Source organism: Taudactylus pleione, unplaced genomic scaffold (assembly GCF_031769625.1).
Source record: "Taudactylus pleione unplaced genomic scaffold, aTauple2 ptg000473l, whole genome shotgun sequence".
Taxonomy (NCBI): Eukaryota; Metazoa; Chordata; class Amphibia; order Anura; family Myobatrachidae; genus Taudactylus; species Taudactylus pleione.
The window spans coordinates 1637165-1664680 of NW_028284875.1; the positions used below are offsets into that span (position 1 = coordinate 1637165).

At 42.7% G+C, this 27516-nt stretch overlaps 1 protein-coding gene across 8 annotated transcripts in view; it reads right to left on the reverse strand.

Annotated features, from left to right (window-relative positions):
* The window catches only part of ARID1B (AT-rich interaction domain 1B), a 490367-nt gene that overhangs the window by 347268 nt on the left and 115583 nt on the right, over window positions 1–27516 (reverse strand). For 6 of the 8 annotated variants that reach the window (XM_088448962.1, XM_088448958.1, XM_088448960.1 and 3 more), the window contains one exon: window positions 20475–20621. The exons of the other annotated variants lie outside the window; for them this stretch is intronic. In XM_088448962.1, the coding sequence (XP_088305088.1) occupies window positions 20475–20621 (147 nt within the window). The remainder of the gene's footprint in view (window positions 1–20474; window positions 20622–27516) is intronic. 8 annotated transcript variants of the gene reach the window in all.

The following is a 27516-nucleotide window of genomic DNA, read 5'->3' on the forward strand; positions in this document are numbered from 1 at the left end:
GTAGACTGGCAAAGAAAAGCAATTGGAATATAGCAGTTAAAATGTAGTAAAGTGTAGAATGAAGTTGTCAGTAGGGTCTGAAATACTTAGTCATAATTTATAAATGCATTAGGGATTTGGGGTATTGCTAGTAAAGAAACCAGCACTGTAATGGAGTTTAAAATTCAGAAGGTCTAATTTAAAGATGATCTTTTATGTTCCACAGTCAGGCAACACAGGTAATTTCAGCTGGTCGATTTCTTTGGGGCAAATAAAAACCTTTACACACAGAGGTTGGTGTGGAAGATCATCAGCGATGCTCAGCTTTATCACATCAGGCTACGTGCCTGTATTTCTTTTATTTTTAATACATTATAATAAGAATAATAGAGGTAGCAACATACACGAGAAGTCTTGGATATTTGGACTCATTTGTATAGCCCTCAAAGCAATACGCATGACTGGTGGAAGGGACTACATTATGTGTGTTAACTTATCAAGCATATCTCCCAATAATTTTACTCAACTGAATACGGTTGTTAACGTAACGTGAAATTCAATTAGAAAATTGGTGATAACTGCTTCACCCAATAATGCTTTCTGGTTTTACACTCGTTAAGTATAAATGAAAAAGGGGGGAAATCTACCTGTACCCCCAGAAAAGACAAACTAATATTGGATAACAGTACAGAAGTCAGTAAGTGGCCATAATAAAAGTATTTGGGGTTCTTAAATTATGTCAAATGGCTGTTATAAGCATTTTTCTCAAGCAGTTAAAATAATAATAAAAAGCAAGAGTTTTTCGGTATAATAATGACCTACTTAAATTATAGGTGCATAAAAATGCTTGTATATATATTTGTGTCATTTAAAAAAAAAAAAAACGACATCAAAAGTACACCTCTAACAACCACCTGCAAACTTTAAAACACCTGTCCCAACCATATAGCACCCCCATATATCTGTCCCACATCAATTAACCAATTTTTCTGCACTTAGCTTAATTTGGCCAATAATGACGTGTCATTATTGGGGTGAATATGTGCAAATTAAACAATTAATTTTCCCTAATTAGTCATTAAGGAGGATGTCCTAGTGGTTCTGAGCCAAGTCCCAACATTTATACCTTAAAATAGGAATTTTCTATGGAGCCATAGGCCCCCATGGATATCAGCCAATGCCTTGAAGAGGCCGGTCCTTGAGGGGGGCAGAGATTTCCCGGATGTAAAATTTTACTACTTGGCTTCCCATTTCTCTCAAATTGTTGCTTCTAATGCTCCACTGGGATCCATCTCTTGGCTTGATATTAAGTCAGCTTATATTAACCTTCCTGACTTGACCCCCTATGGTGCCTGACCTCAGCACAAACCCCAGCTGTAGCATAATTTGCACCCTACTATCAATTTTGACTTTACCCATTAGTACTTGTATTAGGTTAAAATGAATCTTTTCACACTAATATCTCCCTTGACTGCACACTCCTCTGTTTCCAACTGGCTCATCTAGTGTGAGATCTTGCAGCAGGATCCCAGCAGACGTTACATTTCCTGCAGCTTTTGCCCATCAAGGTCAATGGTTATCCCTGGCTGAGCTCCAACAAAAGTCCCCATCCCAGATACTCAATCCTTTAGAATTTTTTCAAAATAGCCATTTATTGCGCTGCTTATCTCCAACTCCTATTGTCTGAGACCTTACCCCTATGGAAAATCTTTGCAAACATCACCTCTTGACCAAGGACTTGATTTCCCAACTTTATAATATCTTCCTAGATTTCACCTAAGTTAGGGCTCCCTGGCTCTTTGCAGGGCATAGACCCCCATCTTCCTACGTGACCATGCTCTGCCCACCATAGGTGACAGGTGGGTGGTGAAATCTGTTTACCCTACCCTATCTTATCTTAGGCAATATTTTGGATTCTACATCTGAAGTAACCTAAATGATCTTATCTCATGGTGTGTGTCCTCCCCACCCACCATTTTTCCTATCCTCACCCCCATCCCTATCCGAATCTGAAGTCAATTTGGTAATTTGTCTACGTCTTTTCAAATAATTAATTTTTTACTTGATCATTGTTTATTCTATTTTTTGACCTGGTTAAACTGTGGCATTATCTCTGTAATGCATCTAATTTTATGTCACAACTCTTGTTTTTCTTTGGTTGTAATTTTGAGTGACCATTCAAAATAAATAATAATAATAATAAAAAAAAATAAAAATAGGAGTTTTCACCTGCTCAGGATGTGGTGAAAAAGGTTTTGCTTTACATCCTATGGAGAATTATCGGGTGTTAACTTCACCTGCAATTGAACTGGGTGATAACTTTCCACAGCGGTTTATTGCCGCTAATTGAATTCCCCCCTATATAAGATGATTGGGATGGAAACAGGGGCTTACCAACTTTTTTTATGGTATTCTACATCTGCTAAAAAAAAAAAAAAAAGTCTTAAGACCCACAAGACAATATATTGGACGATTTGTCACTTTGAGACGAATTGTAACGACAAATCGCCCACATCGTCCAGTGCACTATTACATACTCCCATGTGGTGCAGTGCAGGCCAATCTGAAGATCTTGTGGCCGACATCAATCTTCCAGTTGCGGTGGGGGTACGATATATCGGGTGGTCGTACACCAGATTGTGCAGTGTGAACGGACTGCCCGATATATTGTCAAGTTGCATCTGCAATCGCTGGGTACACACATCATCTAGTGTGTATCCAGCATTAGAGGCACACAAATGTTAATATAGTGTATCAAACAATCTAAACTTGATAGGACTGTTCTCTATACAATGAATTATAGCTAATCAGTTTACTTAAAAGTAATATATTGTTCACATAAGATCCCATTCGCATCACTTAAACTTAAATGGGTTTTGTAATTTCGGATAAATGTAATTTAACAGCTTATAAGCATCCTCACGCTACTTACCCTGAATATATGGTTTTGTTGATATGTTGCTTGCTCATGTGTTTTTTTTAGCCATGCATTTATATTATAGATAATATGCTCTAGGATACAGGAGTATTGCATGCAGAGGGCTTAGCAGAACTGTTATATCCAGGGGCAACAAAAAGAAAATGGAAATAAAAGCAATAAATGTAGCAAATTGTGTAGAAATGCGTAAACACGCATATAAACACACAGAAAAAAAAATTAAAGTCATCCGAAGATGGACAACCCCACCTTAGCATAAGCTGCCCTCAACCATGTTTAGCAAGTATGAACCACTTGTAACCTGAAGCAAGGAACTTTGTATGCTGCTGGCCTTGCTCCACCTTCAGCACTGTGAGATCACACCACAATCTAGTGTGTGGATTCAAGGTAGGGATGCGATCCCGGGTAACCCAGTTATCTGCTTGGGAAGAAATAGTCCAAAAGTAGACAACTCCTTCAATTTATGCCCTTTGTACACATCCAGACTAGAACTTTGACATGAATATCTCCTGACATGCCATTTTGAAATCACAACGGAGCAAGATGTTTTGCCTATCATTTTCTTTAGAATTATTCCAGAACTCTAAAGTGAAAAAGTATTTCTGTAGTGCACCTGTGCTCATTGTGTCATAAGAGTAACATCAACCACGAGTAATAGCACTTTGGGGGAAATGTATCAAGTCTTGTAGAGAGATAAAAGTACCAACCAATCACCTCCTGTCAATTTTCAAATAGTCTACAAAATGACAGTGAGGACCTGATTGGTTGGTACTTTATCGCTCTCCAAGGCGTGATACATCTAGCTATTTGTGAGTCAATGGCCTTTTTAGCAATCACTAACACTGTAATAAATAATGATTGTTGTGTATTAATCATGTACCACTTCTATGTTCACTTTTATAAGGCATAATAGGGCACTTTAAAGCACATCTCTTTTATGTGTCTATGCTCTGAAATCAGCCTTAAAGGAAAACATTCCAGGCTCTGTAATACAGCTCAACTGCTATGTTATTATTTTATTTGTTCAAAGACTCTTTCAACCAAAACAGTCTGTAATCATCTACATCTATGTGGGTGTAATAATGTTAAAGAGAAGACCAGATTTGTGTATCTCACGACACACACGGTAAAAACATAACCCAGGAGAATGCCACATGGGTCCAATACCATCTCTTGCATCAGGTCTCATTAAAAGAAAAATGTGTTCTAGGAGTTTATGATCAGGAGGGAAAAGGAGCATCTATTTCGCGCTCGCTGGCAAGCTCCATGGGTCCACTAAAACCAAATCATTTCACCAGCCTACATTCCAATAGTTTTATTATCAAGTTAATTAATAGACTCCTGTGCTAATATCTAAATGCTAAGCAATTAATGGCACTGAACTATAAATGGCCTCGTCTTTGCACTCACAGCAAAATCTTATCAAGCAAATGCAATTCTATCACTTCAGTGATTTAACACGAGCTAAGCGAGGTTAATACTCCCTGGTAAATGCAGAGTGTGGCGCTGTTTTAATTAACCTTCTGTGATTTAAGTAGTAAGAAACAGTTTACAAACTTACACAAAAATACTACAATAAAAACTACACACATATTGAGGCTCAAGTGTTTGCATACAGTAATTGCAGTTTTAATTTTGACCCTTTAATTAGTAAGACTTTTGGTTATAAATTAGCTAATTACTGTACATAGCCTTATTAGTAAAATGTTTTGCAGATTTGTGTGTATTTGAGTTGTGGCAATCAGCACATTTGACTTGGATATATTGTCTACCTATAAATCTGCATTAAACAAGATGACACCTCAATGACCAATTATGCAAACTTAATTTTTTAATTTAAAATGTGGTTGATGGAACGAAAAGTCGGTGAAAAGTATAATGATTAAACATAAAAACGAGCAGTAAGAAAACTGATAAACTTAGGTGGATCAATGCAAAAACTTTGACATGCATGGTTAGACAAAAAAATAAAAATAGGTAAGAGATACGTGGCTCCACTATATATTTGCAATATTCCGTGGAGAGAGTCAGAAGCAGTGATGTAGGAGCAGACTCCGTTACTACCAATACCATTATTAGCCCGGTTTTAGTGCCCGTAATGATAAATCAAGGCATGCAAAAAGTGGAGAGGGGAGGGTTATTCAGGTTGGGTAGGGAGAGTTAGGCTGTGTGTACATGGAGATACTTTAATTTGCATGTACATTTATACTGGCTTTATGTTATGCATTATTCAGAGAGGTTTACATTTTTCAAACCAATCCAAACATAATTTTTTGTTAATACTGTTTTTTTCTATTCTTTTAGAAACAGGTGTATTTATAAAAGTTGTTCTCTAAGTGGTTATTTTAAAGTTGTGTATTCATAAAAACAGTAAGTTCAGCAAAACACAGAGGCCCTGATTCAGAGCTGGACAATCTGACAGAGCGCTCGCTCTGAATCAGGGACGGTCTTTTTTTTTAGAACGGCATCCTGGCCGCTCGCATAGCTGTGACCACCCACAGCTATAGCGAGCGTCCAGGAAGATTGTAGCGCTGGTCGAGACCATCGCGACCATCGGGCTTGCAACGAGACCCTTGTGGACCATCGGGCTTGCAACAGAGCCGAAATCTCTCCCACTGACATCACTCGTGATGTCAGTGGGGCCGGACCCAAACGGAGGCGTTCACATGGGAACGAATCTGTTTGGGCAGCCACTCCCCCGGCCCGCCCACCAAAGGGGACGTGCTGTCACTCAACATCGACAGCACGCCCCCTTTGGTACGAGACCCGGAGCGACGGATTGCCCGTCGCTATCCAGGTCTCGTGCATGCTCCGTCGTGCGCATGCGCTCTGGGCCACCATCGACCCGGTTGCGAGCGATCAGCGCTTGCGACCGGGTCTGAATCAGGCCCAGTATCTGAATGACCTCGGTGACTTTTTTGTGCAGGTGCTCATACTAGAAATTACAAAATGGAGCACCTGCAGGTTAAGAATAAAAAAAAAACACAGAAAAGCAAATCATAATGAAAAAAACAAAACATTCAGGGTACATCGCTTTACTAACAATTATGACAATATAAACACAGAGCAAAACAGTCAGCACAACTACATCACTTTCTTGTTTCCCCTATGAATTATGGTTAATTGATTCTGATCTAAGGACAAGTAGACCATTTTTCTGGATATAAGGAGAACGCAGTTATAAAAACTTGGTGCTTACCTTATGGTGCGCACACACGGTACGATAAAAATTAACGATAATGATATCGTTCCTTCTTAAGTACTAACCAACTTACCCACCACTAACGATGCGCGTTCCCGCATGGACGATAACGATATCGTCCATGCATGCAGGCCAACCTGGACGATATAGTTATCTCTCCATAGGAGTCCGCGATCGCTGATCGTGGGTCGTTGGCTTTTTTGTGTGGATGAATGATAGCGTTCATCCAACACACCGAGATTTTTAAAGGGAGATCGTTCAGAGATATCGTTATCGCTGACAAACGGCCCATGTGTACGCACCATAGGGAATAGGCCTCCTTATGAAGCTCTTGGTGTGTTATCATCAATCACAACTGGCAAAGGCTGAACTTATATCTATGAGTTGTACATAAATAGGTAAAGCATCTATTTTTTTTCATTAAACTAGATTCATATTTATATACCGCCTACATATGACTTCCCTGACTTATACTACTATCTATTCCTTACAACACCACCTAATCCTTGACTTCTGCCACCCTGCTACATATTTGAGTGATATGACCGCTGTAGCAACAATGTTTATATACAATGTACTTGTCCTGCAACGTCTTGTACTGTAAAGACGGCCATACACGGTGCGATTTGCACCTTGCGACGCGACGGGGGATCCAACTGCCTACATATTGGGCGGTTACCACACACGGTGCGATCAAGTGGCCGACCGCCCAATATGCAAGCATCCCCACCCGCATATCGCTGCATGGCACATTGCAACCCCAGATCGACTGAGCCTGCAGTAAGATCTGGAGGTGCAATGTACGACTCCACGTGTGCGCCCACTATCTGATATCATGCCCATACACGGTACGATATAGCAGCGAAATCGTACCAATTAGTCAGATCAGCTGCTTTATTGCCCAGTGTATGGGCACCCACTGTTCTCTTGTTCTGCTCACCTATTTATGTACATTGTTAGGTGCTGCGAAACACTTGTGACGCCATATAAATAAAGAATAATGATAATAATTTTGCAGCGCTTTCCAGAGAATACTTATACATTTACACTAGACACCAGTGGAACCTACCTACCACACAGACACACACTAGAATTAATTTTATCAGATGCCAATTAAACTACCAATAAGTCTGAAGTGTGTTGATAAACCAGGGGACCAAGAGAAAACCCATCCAAGCATGGGGGGACCATGCAAACTCAACACAGATAGGGAGGGTTCTGGTTGGAACTGAATTTATAATCCTAGCACTGTGAGACAGCAATGCCAACCACCGTGAAACTGCACTGTCCAGGATAGTAGCAACAAAATAGGAATGGCATAATTCTTTAATTAAAAAAAGTTTAGCATTAATTTTTAGCACCTTTTGCAAACATGAAAGTATCGAGTTGTATAGTTATACTGTACATTTCCCCGGAGGAGGCACTTTTTAGTTGTGGGTTTCATAACTTCCCAAAATAGGCCTGTTATAAGGTTACAACAAGTATTACATTTGGTATACGGTTACTCTTTTAACCCACATTAAATCCGATCTGTGTTCATTTATCAAAGTGTTAATAAACTGCACACACACACTTTTAATGCAAAGCTAAACAATTCTCTCTACTGTAAAATAAAAAATGTGTGTAGCAATCATTTGTTTGATCAGTGACATATGTGCATTAACTGTACCCTAATGTAACTGCACAAAATATTAAAAGAAACAAAAAAAAGCCAGCACTAAAATGCATGTGACCAGGTTAACAATACATCTAATGTTTGAAGACAGATTGCAGGGATTTGCCTACAGAGTTTTCATTGTCTATGTATACTCAATTATGTGTTAATGTACCCATGATTTCCTTCTTGTTTCAGTGTTCTATAGTATTCTTGCATGTTTTCTAAAAATGAAGGGCTAACACCCATAAATAATTTACTTCTTCATACGGTAAACAAACTATTTCCATAATAAAAATTGTAGCACCAATATTAAGCGAGCTGAAACTGTGCAAAATAGCTTACGGTAGGCCAAAGGAGTACATAAATTGAACTTAAGTGCAACCTAGTACTTAATAGGGTCAAAATGATTATGTATTACAATGTATTCAAGTTAGAAACTGGTGTTCTTGACTAGTTTTATGCAACTGTACTTTACTAAATGTCCTCCAACTTTAACTAACCGCATTGCTTTTCAGACAGTCATTTAGATCACCCGGCATAGCTATTTCGCTTTCGGGGGTATAAAAAACATCTCTGAAGGAAAATAACAAGAAAACTGTGAAATCATAATAAGTACATAGCTAAAATGTTGCTGGAGTTTATGTTCAGTAAATGAAAGTAACATAAAATATGAGATATGGTAAGAACTTACCCTTGTTATCTCTATTTCTACGAAGTCCATAGGGTTCCACAGGATACCTTGGGGTATAGGTGTGACGTCAGTCGCAGGGCACCAAAGAGTTAAGCTTTCAGCCTCCCAGGATGCACTAGGTCCCCCTCCTATACCCCGCCCCCAGGCCAAGGCACCTCAGTTAGTTACCAAGCCATAGGCCGGAGGAGGAGAAGGAAGAGAGAGAACAAAGATCTGGACACATACAAGAATCACATTCTCACCAGAGGGAGACGGAAAACCGGTGACCAGAGCAAAGCCCATCTGCAGCACAGGTGCGACAGGGCGGGAGTCCTGTGGAACCCTATGGACTTCGTAGAAATAGAGATAACAAGGGTAAGTTCTTACCATATCTCATATTTTCTACTTCAGGGTCCATAGGGTATCCACAGGATACCTTGGGGATGTCCCAAAGCAGTATCCTTTAAGGGTGGGGACGCTCCTGTGCAGAAAGGAGAATCCGCCGCCCGAAGGAAGCATCCTGAGAGGCGAAGGTGTCAAACCTGTAATACCTCACGAAGGTATGGACAGAAGACCACGTAGCAGCCTTGCAGATCTGAACTGCCGAGGCACCACGTCAAGCTGCCCACGAAGGACCCACAGACCTAGTGGAATGAGCCTTCAGAGAAGGAGGGACCGGTAGGCCTTCATGAAGATAAGCTTCAGAAATAGCCATACGGATCCAGGCTGCCAAAGTTTGCTTTGAAGCAGGCCAACCCTTTTTACAGAAGCCATAGAGGACAACAAAGCGTCCGACTTCCTAAACAAAGAAGTGCGGTCCACATAAGTCCTTAAGGCCCGCACAACATCCAAAGAGGCCTCACCCACGGAAAGACCCGGTGAGTTAAAGGCCGGAACAACTATTTCCTCGTTAACCTGAAACTGGGAAACAACTTTGGGGAGAAACTCGGGCCGAGTGCGGAGCACTGCCCTGTTCCCATGAAAAAAACAAGAAAGGGGGTCTACAAGAAAGAGCCCCTAACTCAGAAACACGTCTGGCTGAAGCAACGGCCAGAAGGAAAACAGTCTTAGCTGTTAGCCATTTAATATCCACTGAGCCCAGTGGTTCAAACGGCGGTCCTTGGAGAGTCCTCAGGACCACAGCCAAATCCCAAGGCGCCACAGGTGGAACAAAGGGCGGCTGAATACGGAGAACACCTTGCATAAAGGTGCGCACATCCGGGATTGTAGCAATCCTACGGTGAAACCAGACAGATAGGGCCGAAACCTGTACCTTCAAAGAAGCAAGGCGAAGCCCATGATCTAGTCCAGCTTGCAGGAAGGCGAGAATCCGAGACAGACGAAACTCCCGCGGTGCATAACCTCTCGGTCGACACCACTGGAAGAACGTATGCCACACGCGATGGTATATCCTCGCGGAAGACGGTTTCCGAGCTCGTAACATGGTACACACCACAGAGCTGGCAAACCCCCAGGACCTCAGCATGGACAGCCGAGTCAGGTCCGGGTGAAGACAAGGACCCTGAGACAGAAGGTCCGGTCGTAGCGGCAACCGCAGAGGACTGTCCACGGACAGACCCTGAAGGTCTGAGAACCAGTGCCGTCTGGGCCACGCGGGAGCTATCAACAGGAGCGTCCCTCCTTCCTGTTTGAATTTCCGGATTACCCGTGGAAGAAGGGAGACCGGAGGGAACAGGTATGCGAACCTGAACGTCCACCGGACGGACAGAGCATCCACCAGAGACGCCCCTTCGTCTCTTGTGCGAGACCCGTACACCGGCAACTTGTTGTTGTGCCGGAACGCCATGAGGTCGATTTCTGGAAGACCCCACCTGTCCACCAGTAGTTGAAAAACGTCCGGGTGCAGGGACCATTCCCCTGGATGAACGTCCTGGCGACTTAGAAAGTCCGCCTCCCAATTTAGCACTCCCGGGATGAAGACCGCTGATATGGCCGGAAGATTGCGCTCCGCCCAAACCAGGATCCGAGAGACCTCTACGAGAGCCGCCCGACTGCGAGTTCCTCCTTGCCTGTTTATGTAGGCCACGGTGGTAGCATTGTCCGACTGGACCTGCACCGGGTGACCCTGGAGAAACCGCTGTGCCTGCAGGAGAGCATTGAAGACCGCACGGAGTTCCAAGATATTTATTGGAAGCTCCGCTTCTGTCGGTGTCCACCTGCCCTGGAACAAGTGTGGACCCGAAACTGCTCCCCAGCCCCGAAGACTGGCGTCCGTTGTCAACAGGACCCAATTTGGAACCCAGAACGGACGTCCCTTGTTGAGGTGGGTCATCTTTAACCACCACGCAAGGGACAGGCGAACCTCCGGGGTGAGCACAATCGTCTGGAACTTCAGAGACTGAGGCAGCCCGTTCCACTTGGACAGGATCAGGTGCTGCAGAGGTCTAGAGTGAAACTGGGCGTATTCCACCATGTCGAACACCGACACCATGGAGCCCAGTAACCTCATCGCCGAGTGTAAGGACACCCGGCGGCTGTGCAGACAACTGCGCACCCTTGACTGTAAAGCAGAGATCTTGTCCTCCGTCACGAAGATCCTTTGCTGTCCCGAGTCCAATAAGGCTCCAAGATGCAGAATCCTCCGAGACGGGATTAGAGTGGACTTCTGCCAGTTAATTAGCCAGCCATGCCGTTGCAGCAGTGCAATGGTCAGGTCCAAGTGGTGTAACAGGAGCTCTGGAGATCCTGCCACCAATAACAGGTCGTCCAAGTACGGCAACATTCGGACTCCTTGCAGCCGCAGAGAAGCCGCCATGACCGCCATAGCGTCCTGTATGTCCAATGACACCATGTAGTCCCCAGGTTCCAGCGCCAGAATGATGGACCGTAGGGTCTCCATCCGAAACTTCGGGACCCGCAAAGACTTGTTGAGTGCTTTGAGGTTGAGAATCGGACGATATGACCCATTGGGTTTCTGTACCAAAAATAGATTTGAATAGAAACCCTGGCCCCTCTGGGAGAATGGAACAGGCACTATAACTCCAGCCTGGAGCATAGTGTGCAATACCTTCCGCAGCTCCGTAGCCTTGTTCCGGTCTGATGGTAGACCCGTGGTGAAGAATCGAGCCGGGGGTCTGTGCCGGAAGGAGAGGGCGTACCCGTGAGAGACCACCTCCAGAACCCAAGTGTCTGTCGTAGTGAACGACCAACACCGGGAGAACTGCAGCAGGCGGCCTCCCACCCTGGGATCCCCCAAGGGGAGACCCGGACCGTCAGGCCGCAGGCTTGTCATCTGGCTTGGGGGCCGGACGTCTGGTACTCCATGCCTGTTTCCGGGGCTTGCCCGATTTCTTAGGGCCAGCCTGTCGAGGAAACGACTGTGGTTTGGGCCTGCCCTGGGCCCTAGATGACCGAAAGGACGATGGTCCAGAACCAGAAGGAGCAGCGGCCGACGGGAGACAAGCAGATTTGGCTGCCGCCAGCGTGGCCACAATCTTATCCAGATCCGGACCGAAGAGAACTTCTCCGGTAAACGGCAACGCTTCCAGACCTTTCTTGGATCTGCGTCCGCCTTCCAGGATCGCAGCCACAAGGTGCGACGAGCAGCTACCGCTGCTGAAGAAATTCTAGACACCAGAGTACTAATGTCTAGAGCCGCCTCGTTGATGTAGGTGGCCGAATCACGGAGATTGCCAATCAACTCCGCTTGTTCGGCCGGACAGTCGGATTCAAAAGAAGCCTCTAATGAATCCGCCCAGCGCTCCATCGCTCTGGCAACCCAGCAAATGGCCATAGCCGGCCGTGCTGCCCCCCCTGCAAGGGAATAAGCGGACTTCAGGCAGATTTCTACCTTGCGGTCCGTAGCATCCTTAAGGGAGGACATGGATGGCATCGGCAATGTGGCACTACGGACAAGACGGGTCACGTGAGAATCCACCTGTGGAGGGGATTCACACTTAGCAAAATAATTATCCGCGAACGGATAAGCCACCGCCAGGCGTCTCTGCGGCTGGTATCTTTTGCCAGGTTGTTTCCACGCCTCCTCTAAATGGTCCACCAACTGACCCGAAAGAGGAAAGACTGTGGCATCGCCCTTCACATCTTTGAAAAAGGCATACTTAGATTTAGCCGCTGGGGGAACTTCGTCCTCAATCACCAAGGCTGTGCGGACCGCCCGAATAAGTCCAGGAATATATACTTTGGACTTAGCATCAGCGTCCTTAGTATGGAAAGGTTCCTGATCGTAAGGATCCAGAATCTCCCCATCATCAGACGTCCCTTCGTCATCCTCATAAGGAGCGGACAGAGACGCCACCGGCCTTTTATGAGGCCGCATCACAGACTCCCCTTGCAATACATCCGACAAGTGCTGTAAAGAACTCGTCAGGGAGTTAACCCACGCTGGCTCCTGAGAACCCGGGAGCGGGGAAATAGGGAGACTGTGGGGTACCACCAATTGTCGTGGGAACCCCTGCATGGGTGACGACACCACAGACTGCTGGGACAAACCCATCGGAGTAAACGCGGGCTGCGGAGCTAACTGGCCCACTAAAGCTGTTAACGCCTGAGCGAAACAAGCCCAGGGCGGCTCCTGTACCGGTGCTGTAACCGTAATAGGCCGCGCCATGGACAACACTGCCGGCAAAGGCCCTCCGCGCTACCCTCCCCCTCCGCTAACGGTACTTTGCACGTGGTACACTGTAGCCGGAGGGGAAAATCACTTTCAGACATGATGGCACCACGTATGTGACCTCTCTCACCAATTAAGTATTAAATAGGCGAGAGACCACCCTGCAGCACCGCACCGCAAGGGCTTTAGCAGAAAGAACAGGGACAGTAATAAAGCTGACAGTTTAGTGAAGAATAGTTACAGGCAGCGCTAGCACAGTCACATACAATGCAGAGAAATAACAATTCCTGCACTAACAGCGCTGATCACTCAACTACACAGACACAGGGCCTGGTAGGACACAGCGCTGCATACACAGACCTGAGCCACAGCGGAGGAGAGGTATGCGGGGGGACCCAGACCACGATGCTTCCTTCCAGACTTCCAGCAGCGTTCACCATGCGTTGCAGAGAAGATGGCCGCCGAGGAGCAGAGAGAAGCTGGCCTGGGGGAGGAGCGCTGACACAGGACCAGTCAGCACAGTGCAGAGAGGGCTGTGTGCAGCGGGGGAGGCGCCGGCTGTGAGACAGGGAAGGCGCGCTCCCCTGGCATGCATTTAACCCCTGGGACGCCGCAGCGCTACCGCTCTGCTGCGGTCCGCTGTCCCAGGGGGTAGTGGAAGCGCAGGTTGGTCGCCTGGCTCCACGCTGCAGCCAGTCCCCAGGGAGCCCCCTGCCTGGGGACTTAGGACCATGTGATCAGCGGGGACCCACCGCGGGACCCCGCTGCTTACCTCTGTCCCCCTTGAATCCGGCCATGGTCCGGAGCATCTGGGGTCACCGCTAGCTGTGACCCCAGACGCCCACCAGCATCCCCGGATCAGTACCGGCGTTCTGGTACCGGCGGGGTGTAGGGAAGACAGCATGGACGTCAGGACTGACTGTCCATGCTGTTCATCCAGATGTGCAGCCACAGCTGCATGAAGAAAAAGCTTCAGGGGCTCTTCTAGCCCCCACTCCAACAGGTGCACCCGACTCCGGCCGGGCACCAAACTAAACTGAGGTGCCTTGGCCTGGGGGCGGGGTATAGGAGGGGGACCTAGTGCATCCTGGGAGGCTGAAAGCTTAACTCTTTGGTGCCCTGCGACTGACGTCACACCTATACCCCAAGGTATCCTGTGGATACCCTATGGACCCTGAAGTAGAAAAATGGAATTGCAGAAGCATACTACAGGTCAAGATCGGTTTGGATATGAAATGTCAAATTTCATCATGTCAACAATCAACATGTAGACAGTGGTGAAATGTCGACATTCTAACATGTCAACATTTTGTACTGGTTGCTGCAGCAGTGTCTTCCGGGTCCCGGAGGTCATGTTAAAGTCACTTCTGAGTCAGAGCTCAGATTCTCCAGTGTTCTGTTTAGTATTTCTCTGATATCCCTACCCCTCCCTCTAGTGCGTAAGCCTAATTTACAATCCCCCCTCTCTGTCGCCTAACCCTAACCTCCACAACAGCCTAACCCTAATGTCAACATTCTGATAATGTAGACCAGTTGCCTGTCATCATTTTAGCAATGTTGACACCATAACTATCATCATTGTGCTGTCGACATTATGAAGGTCAACGTTGTTACTGTCATCCATTTGACATCCAGTCCATAACAGAATGAGTATGAAGTCCCATATCCCATCGCCGGAAGCCCTAAGGGAGAAGATGCCGACAGGGGAGGTAAGTAACCTATCCCTACCAACCCCTAATCCTCCGTTAGTGGTGCCTAACTTTAACCCCTCCTTCCCGCACTATAACCCTCCTGGGGGGGTGCCTAACCATAACCCTCCCTTCCCCTAGCCTAACCCTTCCGAGTGGGTGCCTAAAACTAACCCTCCCCCCGAGGCTAACAGCTAGAAAGCCCCGCTTGCCTTCGGTCGGGATGCGGCTATCGGGATTTCGTCATCAGGCTAAAGATAGGTGTCTGTATTTCGGCGCGCCTATCTTTAGTCCCGGGTTGGGATTCTAACGTCGGGATTCCGACGGTCGGCATCCCGGCCACAGGTAAAATAACTTCATACCATCCAAAACAACTGGTACCCAGTCAATACTAACTGTCCACACATCGCCAGCCAATATTGCTCATCAGTTTACAAATTATTGGTATGAGCAAAGAATTTAAACCCTGCAATGTAATACAAATGGCACGTAATGAATGTTACCACTTTGCAAAATACAGTATTATTAAAAACAATAAGTGACCCAATAGAAATGGTTGGTTTCTGTAGTAGGTGTACGGAAAATAGAAACTTCAATCCAACAACAGGGAAGAGTACATATTATTGTCCATTTCTACATCGAGAACATACCAGTTATCTAAATTATTTGTCACCACCAATGACAGCAGAAATGTCAAAAATAGAAGAATTACTAAACCCTAACATACCATTAAGTCACCTAGGATCTGTACTAGAACTGATTTTTATTCTATGAAAGATGTGTAATGCTCAAAATAACAAATGTATTGTAAAATGCATCACTTAATATACATTTTCATGTATAAGAAAGTGTGAAAAGTTCTGAAAATGTTCTAAAGCCTACACCTTGGACTTGGCATAATGAGGTAATCGGTTTCAATTATTAATAATATATTTGGGTGTCTTAGAGACAAGTTACTTACTGTGACATTAGAAGATAATTGTATTAATGTGGCATTTGTCCCAGGTTGCAAATCTTTGTATGCCATGATGATTTATCAAATTAAAAAGTAATAGCTTCAATACTTTACTGAGGTGGTGCCTGCACAGAAACGCTGACCCAGTGTGTGATCAGGACTTTTGCCTTTCACATGCATAGAAGCTAGACAAGCTTAGCGTGAAGTTGTTACGGAGGTGTCTGATGCCAACATAATAAAGTGCATAGGACTGCAGTCATTCAATTCAATGAATGCAATCGTGGGGCTGCATTAGCAAATTGACAGTCACTTAATACAGGCTTACAAAATGTCTATGGGATAGGTGTTTTCTTTTTATACATTAAAAATGGTGAAGGTTATTGTGAATGTAATACTAAATACTTTCTTTCAATAGAACAGTATTGTCTTCGTGTCAGGTCAGTGCATCAGTAATATTGATACTTTTCTTACACATTACTGTATAAAAGTAAAATTGGAGACCATCAGCAGATATGTAGATATCTCGACATCCAAAGCAAATGACTTTTGCCATCTCTGAAAGTGGTCATCAAGTGGAATATTAGAACCAACACATTGTTTTCTTAGATTTCATTGATCTAACCACAAACAACTAAAGGAGGAAATATGATCCATGTTAGTTTTGCATGGAGCTTATGTAGTGTCTGTTAACAAGACATTTTATCTGCTTTCAGCTAAATCAATTCACAAATAATTTTTAAGAGCTACCACTTTATTAAAAGCATCTTATAACCCATTCAGTTCTGGATGTTCCTGCAAAGCTGTTAAGTGTGAAAAACTACACCAATATTACAAACAGATCACTGTGATAATGCACAAAAAGTAACACACACACATACACTTCTCTTCATCCGAACTACTGGCTGGAGACGAGGGAAACATCTTCGCTCTCTTCTACGTCACCGTTCAATGTAAAGAGTTTATACTGTTCTCACCATCCACCAACATGGACCACCTGACTTTAAAAAGTCAACAGCATATTTATTGAACATGTTTTGAAGTTTGTGTTAGTTTCTAATATTTAAAATCAATAGGACACAGATACATAGGTCTCAGAACACAGAGTGATTGGTCCTCTGTCATCCATAACCTAAAGCTCTGGCGTCTACAGATATATCAACATTGTTGTTCAGGGCTGTACAAGGTGATAGTTGATCAGTCCTGCATTATGGGCAAGTATTACTAAGTTAGCATTTGCTGTAATGTTAAATAAGTATGAGATGTATATATCCCAAAGTGGATGAGGCACCCATGTCTTTCTACAGAATCAATGTTTTCGAAGTATCTTTATTTTTTTTATTTTTAAAGAGAGAGGTGGTCAGCCAGTGTATCAGACCTTCAGCGATCAGCTGCCTTGTCCTCAGGTATAAGAGCTCATCAAACTCACATAATTAAAAAAAAAATTATGGGCAAAATTAGAAGCACGTTGAAGAAAATCATAAAAGTTCCCAACGTTGCAGATACTGGAACAGGAGCAAGAAGACCTTTTTTCTAAGAGCTCATAATCCATTTACCTAATTACAAGACCATACTTGCTAATCAATTCAACCACTTCTTATAATACCAAAGGAAGATGAAGCACAAGCTTTAACCGGATGGATTTTCCACTTACAGTAGAGGAGAACTGAAATGAACAAGAGTTGACAGATGCTACCTAATGTTGTCACTGAGAGCTCAAACACCCTGACATTACCTATTAACTCAGATTGAACCTTCCAAAAACTGATCAGCTTGCTATTGTGAGCCTTCCTGCAGTTTACTTTTAAATCTGTCCAAATTTACTGTAAATAAAAACATCCATATATGTAACTACTAAGTCTGCTTTTATTTTTCTCTTGCATAAAATCGTTAGCTTTTAGTCTAAGGGGGGAATTCAATTAGACTCGATAATTTTTCGGGATTTTAACACTTGAATTACCTTTGGGTAATTTAAATCGCAATTTATTCGCCCAAAAAATTATCTGTTTTCGGGCGAATACGCACAGGATCCGTGATAAGTTCATGAACCCTATGTGTTAAAGACGGCGTCTGACCGAAAACAGATAGTTATCTGGGATTTTTATTCGGAGCCTGCTAAGCTCCTTAAAATAAATGCCCGATAAGCAGCCGTCAGCTCAGCACACGCTGGGCAGGGCTGCAGTGGGACCAGGGAGACAACTGCCACATTTTTCTCTCCTCTGCCTGTGCAAAGGCGGAGAAGAGTGATCACACTGATCGCGCCCCCCCAGATTTGCCCTGGGCTGAGGGGTCACAGCGCCCATCTCATCAGCACCACAGAAAATATTTTCTTATTTTTTCTAAGAAGGGCGTGGCAGCACCTCCCGTGAATAGGCCACGCCGCCTGCTAAGTGCAAGCTTCGGGGCTAACTGAATTAGCCCAGGGGATCAAGTAGCCGGCAGTAAAGTAACGTGGCTAATTGAATTTCCCTGTATATATTTTCAAAAAGTTCTGTAAAACACACTCCGAATCAAAACACAGAAAAGTACATTGCTGTTTCCTGAAGAGAAAAGGTACAATTAATACTATAAATAACTGCAAGAAAATAAACTAAATACCACTCACACTGTTAAACAAAAGATAGCTTTTATTAGAATGTACACGTGTCCTCATACATCTAGCCTCCTTGCGCGTTAAACATCCCTTCTAGTCGCGCCATGCTGTGGCGTGACTCGGTAGCTGCTGATTAAAATGAGTGTATATATATATATATATATATATATATTAGCATGCCTATACTCTGTGAGCGACTGCAGGTGTATCTGCATGTGTCAGCAGCTGTAATACTGTAACGTAGCGTTTCGAATGCAGATACACCCGTAGTCGCAGACAGAATATAAGCATACTGCATATCATTTTAATCAGCAGAAGCTGCATGTGCGAACTATTCGCCACAGTGCAAACAAGACGCATTTGAAGGTAAAAAGTCGCACGAAAAGATGCTCGGCGCTACCGAGTCACATGTAGCTCCCGCGTTATGTGTAGCGAGACTTGCAGCGCGCGGGGGATAGATGTATGTGGACACATCTGTATGTGGAACGGTGTGCAAAACTGAACCTGACAAATAACGGTTTGGCTGCACACTTGCAGATCTGGTGCTATTCTTGTGAATGTTTCAAAAAGGTGAAATGTTTTCAAATGTGTATAATAATAGGTGGCTTAAGCCCTTGAATTTAAATACTTTCAGAAAAACTTCAACAGTAATGCACAGTGAGGCTCATGTAGAGTTAAGCGTAAAAGCAATGTGCGCCTTTTTTGTCACTGAAATTGCTCTTATCTGTTAATTGGGCGCATTAAAAATGCTGATAAATAGCCATGCCAGCTGAGACACATTTGTGCTCAAAACCCCTCTAGTGGTATCAAGAGAACACAAATACTGATATCTCCTGGAGGCGTATATGCCATCCTTACCAAGCTGGGCACATTATGCCTAAACAGCCAGCTCTACCTTACCTAAGCAAAATACACAATTTTCCGAGGTGCATCTTGGACTTAAGGCCCCCATACACTTTCCGACGGATTGACGGATTGACGGATCCTGCGATGGGATGGGAAATGCCGGCGGCAGTCAATCGCTGTTCTGCGATCCGTTGGAGGATCTGTGAAATTCTCCATGTTAAATTTAATCGATTTGCAAATCATGATCATATTTTGATCGTGATCAGCAAATGAGAGAAATCCAACATATTGGATTTCACCGATCCAGAGATGGCGGGTTGCAGGATCTCAGGAATGCTGTTATCCGTCGCTCGTTGTTTGTGTACAGTTATTAGCATAGGCAAACGCAGGGGGGGGGGGTTTCCATCTGCCTGGAAACCCCCCTCCCCAGCCCACACCATGACCACAATAGAAATAGTAATATAATAGATTGTTACTAGTGCTGCATGTTCTTCTCAGTATCACAAATTAAATAATTAGCACCACCTGTGGATCTTTTAACATGTATCAGCCAGTAATAAATAACCTGTGCACCAACTAGAAGATCAGGAAAACATGCACTGTTAGAGATGCACTGTTATAGAGCCCAATATGTACATATACAGTATGTCCAGGGCAGTGCTAGGTTCTTCTGCTGTTCCTCCAGGCTCCTGGACTTGCTCCAATAGTCTGGAATGGTGCCCACATCTAAAATAAATACGTTCAGATCAGGAAGGATGGCTTACTGGTGCATCAAATGGCTTACTGCGATCACTGGTCCTGTATATGCTGGAATTAATGCACACAATACACTTTGTATGACGCTTATTAAAGCTGGTTAAGTGCTGATTATGCCCTCTTCATTGACAGGCCACACTCGCTGTAAAATTAAGCATTTGGAAACCCCCCTCTGGAAATCCTGCGTTTGCCACTGAATAGAGTGGCTATTGTGCAATTAACAAGTACCAATACCTTAGGCTAATATGAAGACTGAACAAAAGCAATTGGGGTGGGGGGGACAAAAACTTGATGGACCTGTTGGTTTGTTATTCATCAATGTAGTCATTAAACATTACACCAAAGAAGATAAATCCTATTACAATGCAGACAAAGTGTAATAACTCATTGTAAGTATGATGATTAAATAAAAGGTCAATACTTTTGTAATGGGACTTTAGTAGGAATAATAAGATTTTCTTCTTCCAATCCAGTTTTTTGCACTATGTTTCAAAGGGTTTCATGGTCTCCTAAGTATGCATCCAACACATTAAATACTTGTGAATTTTCATTCTCTTAGACAATAGTAAGACTGTTCTTTCATCTTGGCTATCTGTGCTTACCTGCGGGGGTTGATAGCGCGGCGGAGTCTGCGACAAGTAATGACCCTGGGACTGCGGAAACGGAGTCTGTGACTGCTGGTTGTAATATGGCTGTTGGCCTTGTTGGCAGTAGCCACTTACACCTTGCTGACCGTACTGAGGCGGCATCTGTTAGAAGAGCCAAGCAAAGTACACATGAGTCAGGTAAGTGGACTCAAAGCATTAGTGCTGGTTCAGACTAGCATTTTTGCAGAAGTTGCTCAACTGCTTTCTAGATGGAATAAGATGTATGCAAACTGCTATAGAAATCATGCAAGATGGGAACCATGTGTCCTAGTAATCCCTGCACCTCTCTGTGCATCCAGACATCTGCACGATTATCAGAGATGTACGCTTGAATTGCTCACTTGGTGGAGTGAGTAGATTCTGACAAAACGCTGGTCTGAACGAGCTCTCTCTCATGTTGCTCAGATAAGTTCCATCAAAAGAGTGTTCCAAACAGGTCAGAACAGTAGCGAGGAAATACTGTAACATGGGTATGGCAAAAAATCTTTTTAAAATGAGAATTTGCAGCATTGTTTCACAATTTACGATACAATATGCACTATTTATTTTTGAGGAATATGTACAGAATACGCTTGCTATGTTTTGGGGTCTCAAACAGAAATTCTGATTGTTCGGTCTACATCAGTAGCGCATCTGTTGTCATAATAACAAAAAAAAAACATTCATACATTTAATATAATTAAACATACATTGACATATACACTATATTATCATCAGAACTTCCCTCCCCTTTCATTTTTTACAGCTGTGTATTCCTGGGCTACTTAAAATTCTGAAAAGATGAGCATAAATAATTGGGTCGATGTCGTATGGGTGAGTGGAGCGTATGGATCAACAGCTGACTGACAAGCACTGAAATGGAATATTTAACTCATGCCGCATTCAAGCATTTAACCAATTAGTACAAAGGAAAATTTCCTCAAAGGAACCTTTGAACAGTAGTAGAATGTTAAAAAACTTATTTTCCAAAAATATCCTTTGTAGTGTAAGATACTCCATAAATATGTAACAATACTTGTGAGGTGAAAAAATGATTTATCCTCTCTTGGCTACAGCCTCGGATGAATAGCTGTGCTCTCCACATCACTTGGGACAGCCCAAAGCCATAAAGCACTAAAATTTAATTAACACAACATGTTTCTATGCAGCCAAGCAATCCATGGAGGACCAGTGTGAGCAGATCAGAATTAAACATAAAAAACAAGATCATCAATTACAGAACAAGAGAGTCCAGAGAATAATCAGTTCACAGTAAGTATACAATCACATGGATGTTTTTCTACAGCCATACATACAATGGAATATATCACAACAACATTAATCTCATAGGCTACCTCAATACCTTTCAAGTATTAAGAACAGGTTCATAGACTTTCATCTATGGAGTTTCTCTTGAAGCTGGGGCCCACCAAATGAATTCATATCTACCGAATCCTCACACCTGTTAGCCCCGTCCCAGGGTTAGACATTACCATTGAGGGAAATCTACATAACTTTACAGATAAATTGTCACTAACATGTTTAACAACAGGTTTAATCATTTCAATGATTTAAACCTCAAATGATTACTAATCAAATACCACATTTTCTTGCATTTATATGTTTAAATCAGTTTTGTTTACCTCATAGGCATTTACAAAGGTGGGGTGTTTACAATGGATTTACACTGAGCATAAAGTAACAGTCACCTCTGCCCCTGCTTCACTGCTCACCCTATACCCGCCTAAATACCTCTAACATTGTGTTTCACCTCACTACTTTGATTGCTCGCAGCAGCGGGTATGCTGGTGCAGCATTTAGGGAGTGGGGTCCAGTAATTGGAGGGGTGGCATTTATGATCTTTTTTTTGTGAGGAGGGGTTACATCTTTTCTCCCCTTTTGAATAAGCCGCCACAGGGGCGTATCTATAATGGGTGCAGGGTGTGCAGTGCAGATGGCCCCTGGGTCCAGAGGGGGCCCACATCGCACACCCTGCACCCATATTTTTTATATTTACCTCTCCGAAGTCCCTCGTTGGCTGTGGCAGTGCTACATAAAACCCCAGGAAAATGGGCACGGAGGCAATTTTCCCAGAGTTTTGAGCATGCGCAGTAGGGAAATTGCCGGGAAAATGGCTGCCGCACCATTTTCCTGGTGACCTGCGTATGCACAATAGACTCTGGGCACAGAGTCTACTGCTTCATCAATGCATTGCCAACTGCCAGGGAGAGAGGAGGGGGCCCCAGACGAGGAATGAACACGGGCCCCCTCCTCTCGCCCTTGAGCCGCCATCAACAATTGCTATGATCTACTTTGCAATTTTTACTGTCCTGCAGGCAAAATGTAGTCGACAACACTAGCTACAACTATTAGAGTGAACTATATTCACATTTTAGGGCTTGTTCACACCCAAACACTTATTAACTCACGTTATTTGTAAGCGCATAAAATGTGCTTTAAAAGAAGTAAAAAGAGTCAGCTGTGCTTGATTTTGTATATGTAATCTACAATACAGTATACATATTCTTTAAAAGAACAAAATAGTCTACCCACTACATTTTGTTTCTAAGGTTCAATCTACATTATAACATGAAGACATTTATAACATCCTAATAACCTTCATATTTTGCAGCAATTTAATGTTGTGTTTGTTTTTCCCATAGATTATTAGGTTTTAATGAATGTCTGCTGCTATTAAAGCCACAGACATTTTTATATGCAAGAATACCCATATGCTTGAGAAACACACATCATTCACTGCTTAGTGCCCATATGTTTGGATTTGATATATCATATTTCAGTAGCAACTCTGCGGTATTATTTTAGGCAGTTAGGATAACACTTAAACCAGTGTTAAATAGACTGTAATACTTTGACAGAACATTAAACATATTTTCATTAATGCCTGAATATGTTGTTTTTGTGCTCATTTAGTTGGCTTTACTTAAGTGACAAATGATAGTTTGCAGAGAACAAAACATAGACAAATAGGTTATGCACCCTTTACCACTTAAAAAAATATTTGGGTACTTTAGCCAGATGCTGTAGTGTAGTCTCCATAATTGTTTTATTTTGCTATGGTGAGAAATTAAATATTGCATAGAATATTTCCAACATGGTAAACATGAATAAATATCTGACTGTTGAATGGAAACAGTATAAAACATTAAAATGTGACCCTACTGAATATTTGTGGATTTTCAAAAAGAGAGTAATAAAATGGTGTACATAAAGTAGTACTCCATTCAACAGCAAAAACATACATAAAGTATATAATTCTTGCACCGAACTTGTTCCAACTAAAAAGTCCGTATATAAACATCCTTATGAATGAATGATGTTTCCCACTCCACGTAGCAGGATTATCCTCAATAGAGAATATGCAAAAGGAAACAAAATATAATATCTGTCAGTGCTGATCAAAATCAACTGATAGGCACCATATGTGATCTAAGAAACCAAACAAATCCAGACTCCCCAGAAATCTGAAAGATGCCACACATGTCTCCCTAGTTAGAACCATAGGGACCAAGGGACAGTTTGTTGTTTAAAAACCAAAAAGCACCTCAGTAGCGATCGAACGAATGGTAGAATGTTCTCCTCATTACATTCAACAGCTTAGTGACTTCATATCAAGGTATCTTTTAGCATAACACCCGTGAGAATATATCATGCTACGTTATACATTGCAGCTTACATGGAATGATCTCATACAGGTATATCAAGGTATCTTTTCATTCCTAGGACAAATTCCACAATGGAAACTCCAGTATATGAAAAAAGAAAACTTCCCATAGTGTAGTATCTCAAATAACTACAATGTTTAATAACAGCAGAAATAAAATAATAAAAACAGAGAGGATAACCTCCGGATCAGAAGATGGAAAACTGGATCTGCATATATAGGATAAGTAGATGGATGGCACACGGGTGTCTCTTATGCGGTTAATGTTTTCCCGATTCTGCTGATAACTGGAACTGGAAGGCTTCCCCCTATAACTCCTCAGACATGTTTCGACACGTTGGTGTCTTTTTTAAGGATGGAGTGTAAATGTTAAAACCGGGGAGGGATTATATCCCCCAGGGGCCGGAAGTGCCGTACTGGAAGTGTACTTTCTGATAAAAAACATATCACTAATCTACATAACATACCGATATAAACAAGAATGCCTTAATACTTACTGTGAATCCGCAAGCAGAAAACTGTTATGCTGCCTGAGTAACGGGCCACTCGTAATAAGGAATGAAAAGATACCTTGATATGCCTGTATGAGATCATTCCATGTAAGCTGCAACGTGAGCATCAATTCTATGTATGTCGTAGCATGATATATTCTCACGGGTGTTATGCTAAAAGATACCTTGATATGAAGTCACTAAGCTGTTGAATGTAATGAGGAGAACATTCTACCATTTGTTCGATCACTACTGAGGTGCTTTTGGGTTTTTAAACAACAAACTGTCCCTTGGTCCCTGTGGTTCTGACTAGGGAGACATGTGTGGCATCTTTCAGATTTCTGGGGAGTCTGGATTTGTTTGGTTTCTTAGATCACATATGGTGCCTATAAGTTGATTTTGATCAGCACTGACAAACAGTAGATATTATATTTTGTTTCCATTTGCATATTCCCTATTGAGGATAATCCTGCAACGTGGAGTGGAAACATCATTCATTCATAAGGACTTTTCTATATGGACTTTTTCACTGGAACAAGTTCGGCGCAAGAATTATATACTTTATGTAAGTTTTTGCTGTTTTACGATTTTACAGGATTTTGGTGACTCGTCTATAAGTATATCTTGCTGCCTTATTTGTGGCGGCCAGGTACAGTTCCATCTTTATACATTTCAGAGTACTCCATTCAATGCCTATAAGCTGGTCAAAGAGAGTAGGGGGAAATCCAATTAGCCAGCGGCTAATAATCCACGCCGGCCAATTCATTCAGTGGTGTTTGCCCCGTGTGTTACATTCAGAGGTTGAATTTACCTCGCAGTTTCTGGAAGTCCGCGACAAAAGGCACTCCGGGGTTTAGCGCATGGGGCAAACCCATTGATTCCACACTTTATGTTGAATCAATGTGTTAGTGCGCATTATCCCCTGGTTTACCATACGGGGAAAAGGATAATTGATTCAATAGACTTTCTCCACGCAGCGCAATCAATTAGCTGCGGGGTATATCCTAGTTTCTTTCCTTACACTGCTCAGTGTGAAGGCCCACTAGCCACCCTCCGGAGGTGCTAACACAAATAAGAATTACCTGCTTCCCTGGGGATCCTTGCAGGTCTCTAAATGGATAGCCACGGGAACAGACAGCACAACTTAGCCCACGCATACCAGAATCTGTCGCTATATGTTTGCTCTGAATGATCTGATTGTATTATTATAAAGAAAACTGTCTGTCATGAATCTAGGGCTTCTTTAAGTTTCATTTCACTGAAAATTTGGTGCCCAATACAATAAAACAGTTTAAAATATTATCTAAAATCAATAAAAATGAATTAGCACTAGAAATATAAAAAAGGCAGTGTACTGGAAATATTTAATCAACTGACTAGGAAGTCCTAATACGCACGTGTGCCCTATCTGGCCCTCCATTCACAGATCCTGTTGCTCAGGATGACATATTTGGTGGGCACCATTACAATGGACATTGTAACAAGTCATTACGTAAAGGCACCAGCAATCTTCAAAACCAAGGATGGATTAATAATATATTTTTCAACATGCATGCTATGGTAAAGGGGCTGCAGTTATCACAAAGTCTATTTTTACAGATCATAGAATGAGTTTGGAAAAATTAAGTACAGTAAAATTCTGAGTTTAATACAAAAAAAACACAAGTGAAAGGTAAAGGAAACCGATGTAAAGGTTACACATAGGTCAGAGCAGCTACAACAGGAATAGGATAATGTTCATGACTAGATAAACATATGAATCTGTGTCCTTGGCTACTTAAACTTCTACCTTTTCCACTTGTCCATTAAATGGTAAATTGCTACAGCAGCTACCCAAATGAATAAGGAATGTAATTAGTTTCTTAATGAAGAAACAGCGAATGCAGACTGAATTTTGAGCTCCTACCAGCCCTAAACGGAACCATCTAATTCTATAAAGCTATTTTACAACAGCCTTCCAACTCTTCAATCTTTTCAGCAGAATTACGTTTTTTTTTTTTTCTTTATTACTAGCATTTAATTCCCTCTATTTCCCCCCCCACCCCACCCCCGCTTCCACATCAAGCTTATTTTACTCTCAAGTATGAAGGTGGCAAATTATCTATGAAACGGTGCCATCATTTCCCTATAGAAGAAAGTGATAAATTGAATGACTTTGACCTAACTAGAAAGGAAGGTTAGACATGGTAAAAAGCATTTTAGCACGGTGCGCGTGTGTTTTGTTCCATCTTTCAGTATTACACAGTCAGTCAGTGAGAAATTGCTAGTTTGCAGCGCTCACTCCTTTCCTTATTTCAGGGTCTGGAACTCATTTACCTTTTTGCTGCAGGTCATTCCATTACAGCTAATTTTTGTTATACATTCCGCACGGATGGTAAAAGGTGTCCTCATTTGCTATTAGCTTACTGTATATCGAGCTAATGCAGGAGTATATAATTGTAGAGTTGGTTTGGAGGCTCCAATTACATCCTTTTTATTCCTGTGTAAGGTGGCATGGAGAGCAGTGTATACTTGACACTCAAATGCCAAATTGAGAACAAATATAAAGGTGAAAAATGCATGTACTGGACATTTCAGTGTTCACATTCGCACAAGAGAACACCAATGTAATTGTATCCAGAATGTTACACAGCCACAAACATTATACATTTTACAATATACTGTAAGTTAAGCATATATTGCTATAAATATTACCATTATAATTGGAGAATAGTGATGTCAATTTAACATTACACATTTTATGAACAAAAGAGAGCAGGTCATTTTCTTTGTGCTACAGTAATTTCATCAATGGTAAAGTACATGTAAGTGGGATAGGTACTGTATGTGTGTGTGTGTGTGT